This window comes from Lepisosteus platostomus, chromosome 18 (genome assembly GCF_059453375.1).
Source record: "Lepisosteus platostomus isolate fLepPlt1 chromosome 18, fLepPlt1.hap1, whole genome shotgun sequence".
Taxonomy (NCBI): Eukaryota; Metazoa; Chordata; class Actinopteri; order Semionotiformes; family Lepisosteidae; genus Lepisosteus; species Lepisosteus platostomus.
In genome coordinates this window covers 16,061,615-16,069,558 of record NC_142628.1, presented here as the reverse complement: position 1 = coordinate 16,069,558, position 7,944 = coordinate 16,061,615, and the positions used below count along the sequence as shown (strand labels likewise).

At 53.7% G+C, this 7,944-nt stretch overlaps 1 protein-coding gene across 1 annotated transcript; it reads right to left on the bottom strand.

The window, feature by feature from the left end:
• Positions 1-631: 631 nt before the first annotated feature.
• Positions 632-7,383, bottom strand: LOC148645787 (mucin-2-like). Its single transcript, XM_088611083.1, has 6 exons — positions 5,419-7,383; positions 4,046-4,126; positions 1,964-2,213; positions 1,282-1,396; positions 867-957; positions 632-780 (listed from the first exon to the last, which is right to left on the bottom strand). The coding sequence occupies exons 1-6, from the start codon at positions 5,495-5,497 to the stop codon at positions 632-634; spliced, it is 765 nt and encodes a 254-aa protein (XP_088467209.1). The 5' UTR covers positions 5,498-7,383.
• Between the last annotated feature and the right edge of the window lie 561 nt (positions 7,384-7,944).

Below are 7,944 nucleotides of genomic sequence, written 5' to 3'. Positions count from 1 at the left end.
CAGACACACAAACAACCACTGGTCACTCAGACTCTCAGACACACTGGTCACTCACACACACTGGTCACTCACACACACAAACAACCACTGGTCACTCACACACACTGGTCAATCAGACACTCAGACACACTGGTCACTCACTCACACTGGGCACTCAGACTCTCAGACACACTGGTCACACACACACTGGTCACTCAGACACTCAGACACACTGGTCACACACACACACTGGTCACTCACACACACTGGTCACTCAGACACACAAACAACCACTGGTCACTCAGACACACTGGTCACTCCGACACACAGACACACACTGGTCACTCAGACACACAGACACACACTGGTCACTCAGACAGACACTCACTGGTCACTCAGAAACACTGGGCAGTAGGACACACAGACACACAGGTCACTCAGACACACAGACACACACTGGTCACTCAGACAGACACTCACTGGTCACTCAGACACACAGAGACACTGATCACACAGACACACACTGGTCACACATACACTGGTCACTCATACACACTGGTCACTCAGACACACTGGTCACTCAGACACTCAGACACACTGGTCACTCAGCTCTGGGAATTCCCTGCTGTCTCTTGGGAAAAGGCCTTGTTGGTCAGTGTGGCCGGACGCTGGTGGACGGGGGTGTGCTCACCGCCTCTGTGCAGTTTGTCTCGGGGGGCGGTGCAGTCGGGTCCTCACAGTGCTCCGTCGGGCCGTCCAGTTTCTGCAGTTTCCCGAATTCCAGGGGGCTGATTGGTACGCCTGGACAGACAGAGCAGCGGTCAGGGCTCTAGAGCTCTAGTGAGCGGATCAGCCGGACTGAGGGCCCTGCGGGTCTCCCTCCCTACCTGCCGCAGTGACCCTGTCGCTGTCCTTGATGCCGTTGAAGTCCCCACACAGCCCGCAGGTCTGGTTCCTGTACTGCTCATCGATCGCCACCTGCAGGGCGAGAGGAGGCTCTGCGGTCAGCAGGGCGCCCAGAGAGGGTGCCTCTGTCTGCTGCTGGGTCGATACCTGCAGTGGCCACCAGGCGGCAGCAGCGAGCAGCTTGACCTCACTGCAGAGCAGCTGTACTGAACAGCAGCAGACCGTGACCACGTCTGTTCCCATCGATCTCAACCTCCTGCTGGTGAGTCAAGGGAAGGGCGAGGCGCTGGACCACAGCGCCGATCCCATCGAGAGAGACAGGTTACAGAGACAGTGAGAAGAGGGTCTGGAAAGAGCTGTGAGTGATGTTCCTGAATCTGTGTGGCCGGTGCGTACCGAGAGAGCGTCCTTCCAGTCCCACTGCAGCTCCAGCCCCAGTCTGGCCGTCACCCTCAGGGACTCCCCGCTCCTCTCAGCCAGCACTCCTCCCTGGATGAAGGGCAGAGGCACCCTGGTGCACAAGGGAGTGAGGTCAGAACCACACATTGACACACACTGGGGTGCAGGTCAGAACCACACATTGTCACACACTGGGATACAGGTCAGAACCACACAATGTCACACACTGGGATACAGGTCAGAACCACATATGTACACACACTGGTGTACAGGCCAAAACCACACTTTGACACACACTGGGATACAGGTCAGAACCACACATTGACACACATTGGGGTACAGGTCAGAACCACACGTTGTCACACACTGGGATACAGGTCAGAACCACACATTGTCACACACTGGGATACAGGTCAGAACCACATATGTACACACACTGGTGTAAAGGCCAAAACCACACTTTGACACACACTGGGATACAGGTCAGAACCACATATTGATTCTCACTAGTGTACAGGTCAGAACCACACAGTGACACACACTGGGATAAAGGTCAGAACCACACAACTGTCACATAGTCGAATACAGGTTAGAGGCATACGTTAAAACACACTGGGACAGAGGTGACAGAGGTCAGAACCACACATAGACACATACAATTGCATCCCAACAGACTCACCGCTCGCCATTGGCAGAGACTGTCTCCCTGCGCAGCTCCAGAACCATGCCCTCCAGCTTCATGGTGACCTGGCTAATGGCGGAGTCACTGGGGGTCACAGTCCTGCGGATCTGGATGTTGAAGTGCTCATAGGCAGCACGGCAGTGGGACGCCAGCACGTAGTTACAGGGGCCCGGGAGCTGATAGAGCTCCCCGTCAAACATGCGGTAGTGATGTCTGCCCCAGGTGCTGCACACTCCCCGGGGATGAGCTGAGACACACAGACACCAGAGTTACACTCCTGGGCTGCAGTTAGATGCAGTAGAGGAGTCCAGTGAGAGTCAGCCTCAGTGCTGCAGCAGTGGAGTGGAAAGGACTAAAGAAATTTCTACTAATTAATGACACCTGCAGTATGTAATCCTGGTCCAGAAAGGTCAGAGTGTCTACAGGTTTGAGCTGGGAGAAGCTGGTAAATTTGTCCAGTGAGGGTGATTTATGATACAAGGGACCTGCAGACACAGGACTGCCCCATCCCCAATCCACTGACGTCCCAGCAGCAGTAGGGCTGAGACTGAGACTGTTATTCCACACATCGCACTCCAGAGCACAAGAGTCCTGTTCTGCTCCGTGCTCTGTGCAAGAAGGCTCCTCTCAGTGCACTTAAGAGATACAATAGTGAGTGAAGACAGCAGGGGGTGCTGTGGTATTTAATTTAGTGCTAGGCTGGGCTGGGCTCACGCTGGTGAGAAATTGAGCGTCAGGTCCCAATCCTACTGGGAGAGGGAGGAGGGAACTCAGTTGAACTGGCAGCCCAGTATGTGATCTCCTGTCACAGCCTGAGGAACAGTGAGTCTGTCTCCCAATAATGCTCAATATGTTTACAGTATATGTCAATATTTTAACATATGTCTTTGTTGTAAATGTCTGTAATATGTGTGTAGGTTTTATTTTACTTGTATTTTTTGTTTTGTTTCATGTGAATTTCATTATTTTATTTGCTTTGGCAACACTGATTGTACCTATCGGTCATGCTAATAAAGCACCTTGAATTGAATTGAATTGAATTGAGTTGAATTGACTGATTCATAGAAACATCTCGCTGCCTCACAGCTGAGGCATTGCTGTTACCTGTGCGAAACAGTGTGCAATATCTGAGGATAAGAAAGCCTGCAGCTCATTCCACTGCTCACAGGGCCTAAAACCCTGATCAAGCTCGTCCCTGCAGTAGCAGAAGGACAGCGTGACTTGGTTCTGATTCTGTGCACCTGCACAACTATGGAGCAAGGAAAAATCACCAGTACAGTTTCCCCAACAGAATTGCACTGAGCTCTGGTGCCCCTGTCCTCTGTTTAACCAGGCTCTTCCTGCAGGGGCTGTCCTGAGCTGTGTCTAGGACAGGTAGTGTCCAGAGCTGTCTCTGACCAGGACAGGTAGTGTCCAGAGCTGTCTCTGACCAGGACAGGCAGTGTCCAGAGCTGTCTCTGACCAGGACAGGCAGTGTCCAGAGCTGTCTCTGACCAGGACAGGTAGTGTCCCGGGGTGTCTCTGACCAGACAGGTAGTGTCCAGAGCTGTCTCTGACCAGGACAGGCAGTGTCCAGATCTCTCTCTGACCAGGACAGGCAGTGTCCAGAGCTGTCTCTGACCAGGACAGGCAGTGTCCCGGGCTGTCTCTGACCAGACAGGTAGTGTCCAGAGCTGTCTCTGACCAGGACAGGCAGTGTCCAGATCTCTCTCTGACCAGCACAGGTAGTGTCCAGAGCTGTCTCTGACCAGCACAGGTAGTGTCCTGAGCTGTCTCTGACCAGGACACGTAGTGTCCTGAGCTGTCTCTGACCAGGACAGGCAGTGTCCCGGGCTGTCTCTGACCAGGACAGGTAGTGTCCTGAGCTGTCTATGACCAGGACAGGCAGTGTCCAGATCTCTCTCTGACCAGGACAGGTAGTGTCCTGAGCTGTCTCTGACCAGGACAGGCAGTGTCCAGAGCTCTCTCTGACCAGGACAGGCAGTGTCCTGAGCTGTCTCTGACCAGGACAGGCAGTGTCCTGAGCTGTCTCTGACCAGGACGAGGTCCTGACCTCCTTCAAACCAACAGTGTACTCACGAGAGACGGTCCTGAAAGTCGGGATGAGGGGGAACAGTGTGGCCTGGCTTGGTAGGATAACAGAGGAGGCATTTAGAGCTCCTGCAACGTGAGAGAGAAAAACAGGACAAATTCACTTATTCATTCATTCACTCATCCACCTTCTTCCTGTCCCCTGTAGCAAGAACCTGTTAGCAAAACAAGTGCATGAGCTATGACGCCTCTCAGTTTAGAAATAGTGACCAACATCAGCCGCAGAGGCAGGGAGTAGAGATGACAGACAGAGCAGACAGAGAGAGCTCAATAGAGACTGGACACAGGCAGACCTGGCTGTCCAGGGAGGACAGGCTCAGTGACCATAGCCTGGCCAGAGAAACTGGACACAGGCTGACCTGGCTGCCCAGAGAGGACAGGCTGTGCTCCCACTGCCAGCAAGGAGAAACAGAGACAGAGGTGCACTTCCTACTGCACTGTGACAGATGTTCTGGGATTAGAGAAACATTCTTCCCCAAATTTACAAATCTAATCCCAGAATTCCCACACCTGCCAGAATCACAACAGGTCCCAATCCTACTGGGAGAGGGAGGAGGGAACTCAGTTGAACTGGCAGCCCAGTATGTGATCTCCTGTCACAGCCTGAGGAACAGTGAGTCTGTCTCCCAATAATGCTCAATATGTTTACAGTATATGTCAATATTTTATAATATGTCTTTGTTGTAAATGTCTGTAACATGTCTGTAGATTTTATTTTACTTCTATTTTTTGTTTTGTTCCATGTTAATTTTATTATTTTTATTTGCTTTGGCAACACTGATTGTACCCATTGGTCATGCTAATAAAGCACCGTGAATTGAATTGAATTGAGAACAGAGAGAGTGGACAGAGAGAGTTGAGGAGAGAGTGGACAGAGAGATTGGACAGAGATTGGAGACAGAGATTGGAGACAGAGAGAGTGAACAGAGAGTGAGTGGACAGACAGAGAACAGAGAGGACAGAGAGAGTGGAGAGAGAGGACAGAGAGAGAGGACCGAGAGCAGACAGAGAGGACAGAGAGAGTGGACAGAGAGAGTTGAGGAGAGAGTGGACAGAGTGGACAGAGAGGACAGAGAGAGAGTGGACAGAGAGATTGGACAGAGATTGGAGACAGAGAGAGGGGACAGAGAGAGAGTGGACAGAGATTGGAAAAAGAAAAACGGACAGAGTGGACAGAGATAAAGGACAGAGAGCGGAGTGAGAGAGTGGACAGACAGAGAGTGGACAGAGAGAGAGGACAGAGAGAGTGGACAGAGAGTGGACCGAGAGCAGAGAGAGTGGACAGACAGAAGGTGGACAGAGAGAGGGTGGACAGACAGAGCGAGTGGCCAGAGAGCACAGCCCCGAGGAGACGCCCCTACCGTCCTGAGCAGAGCCTCGTCCTGCAGTCAGTGTGAGCCACAGCAGCGCACATGCGCTCATCGCCTGTCGCAGCCCCATGATTCCCAGTGCTCCTGGTCGCTTCTCCACAGGTGCTCCGGGGAAAGGCTGTGTCTCCGGACGCCGGCTCCGGGTTTTATAGCGGCGCGGCGGAGGAGGAGCTGGACAGCATCAGAGAGGGGTCCGCGATCTCCAGGATCCTGGGGCGTGACGCTCTCCACAGCAAACAGAATTAAACTTTTGCGGAAAGCGGATCACGCTAAGCTGTTTGGACAGGCCTTGTCAGACAACAAGAGGTTTGTGCTGTCGCTTGTGTCCAGTAATCATCTCTCCCTGTCCGGCGAGAGACGAGCACAGCCGTCAGGATGGTGATGTGTTTGTGCAGAGAGGGCATCTGAACTTCTGGGCCTGAGCGTCACAGCACAGGGGAGCCCCGCCCCCTCCGTTCTGGGGGCGCAGGTCACCCCTAAACAGCTCGGCTCGTTGGGAAAGTGACAGTTTGACACCTGGTGCTGAAACATTACTGTAGAGCTGAGAAACACCACCAACTGGACCAGACCACCAGCGAGGGAGAGATCTGGACCACACACAGACCAGTCAGGACCAACCACAGGCCTGGACCGCACACAGACCGGTCAGGACCACCAGCGCCGGAGAGGTCTAGACCACACACCGGTCAGGACCACCAGCACCGAAGAGGCTGGACCGCACACAGACCGGTCAGGACCAGCCTCAGGCCTGGACTGCACACAGACCGGTCAGGACCAGCCTCAGGCCTGGACCACACACAGACAGGACCGGACCGCCAGCACCAGAGAGGCCCGGACCACCTGTTTTCGGACACGAGTAGGAAGGCCTGTGCTAGCGCCTGATTAATGTGCTGGAGGTGCAGAGTAATTTGAGGGCTTCTGGACTTTCAGCCCGGACATTCATTCTCAGGGGACAGCCTGCCACACGCTGTCCCATGAGGTGCCTGGACCGGGCCTGCGCTCTCCCGGGCTGAACCGGAGCCCAGCCCAGCCTCTGTTGACCCTTCTCCTGTACAGTCCAGTCCTCAGGCTCCAGGGTCTCTAAGAGGCTTACCTGAGCAGAAGCAGCCCTGATCGGCCTGTACAGCAGGCAAACAGTGGTGTTTGCACAGCGTCTCCGGGTTTCCCACTCCGGGAATTCTGGAGCCTGGCAGATTTGTGAGCTCTCACGCACATACAGTAATCTCTGGACATACCCAGACGGCTATGAGTTAACGAGCACGCCTTCGTTTATCTGTAAGGGCACAAGAGAGGTTACGAATGAGATGAGCCGTTTGGCCCGTCTAGCCTGCTGCTGATAGCAAATTGCTCCCCGGACCTTATCCAGCTGTTTCCTGGGAGAAACCAGAGTATCGGCTTCAGCCACAGGGCTGGGCAGCTTGGGTCACACTCCCACCACCCTTTGTGCAAAGGAGTGCCCCCTGTTCTGAGTTTTAAGTGTATATCCACACAGCTTCCCCCCGCGTCCTCTGGTTCGTGTTCCACTGTTGATTGTGAAGACGTCCACTGGCTTGACTCATTAGTGACTCTGAGCCTCAGTGAGGATTTTGAATACTTGTATCATGTCCCCTCATATTCTCCCCTGTTCACGGCTAAAGAGACTCAGTTCCTGCAGCCTGTCACTGTGGGACACTCCTTTCAGACTAAAGAGACTCAGTTCCTCCAGCCTGTCAGTGTGGGACGCTCCCTTCAGACTAAAGAGACTCAGTTCCTCCAGCCTGTCAGTGTGGGACGCTCCCTTCAGACTAAAGAGACTCAGTTCCTGCAGCCTGTCAGTGTGGGACGCTCCCTTCAGACTGAAGAGACTCAGTTCCTCCAGCCTGTCAGTGTGGGACACTCCCTTCAGACTAAAGAGACTCAGTTCCTCCATCCTGTCAGTGTGGGACAGTCTCTTGAGCCCAGAAATGTATCTAGTTGCAGTTCTCTGGAGAGATGTATAGTATTATATACTAATTATTATTATTATTATTATTATTATTATTATTATTATTACGAGCCGCAGGGAGGGGTTCGAGTTGTGTTAATGTGCTCTGGGAATGAACTGGGTCCCAGTAGCCTGTATGGGAAGCGTTGTGGGAGATGAAAGGGATTTGGACTCTGTGCAGAGGATGGTTGAGGGCTCAGATGTCAGTGAGCTGTGTCACTCTTGCTACACACAGCCCCCGAAACGTGCAAACATGCACCACAGAGGCAGATGCTGCTTCGCATGGAAGAGAGAAAGAACTTCAATTCAATTACGTGGACAGCAGAAGTAGCAGCAATGTAATTAGCGGCAGTTCTAACTTCCGTTATGGCATCGCGAACAGCAGCCCAAGCGAGGCGCGTTCCCGCCCGCCGTCGGTGCGGCGCGCTTTTCCGTTCTCACGCTCCGCAGACGGCCGCGCCCGGGAGCGCGCACACGGGTCCGTTCTCCGCTTCGCCGGTGCGCGCCCCCCGCCCCCTCCCCCGCCGTGCACGGCGCGCGTCCCCGGCCCGGCT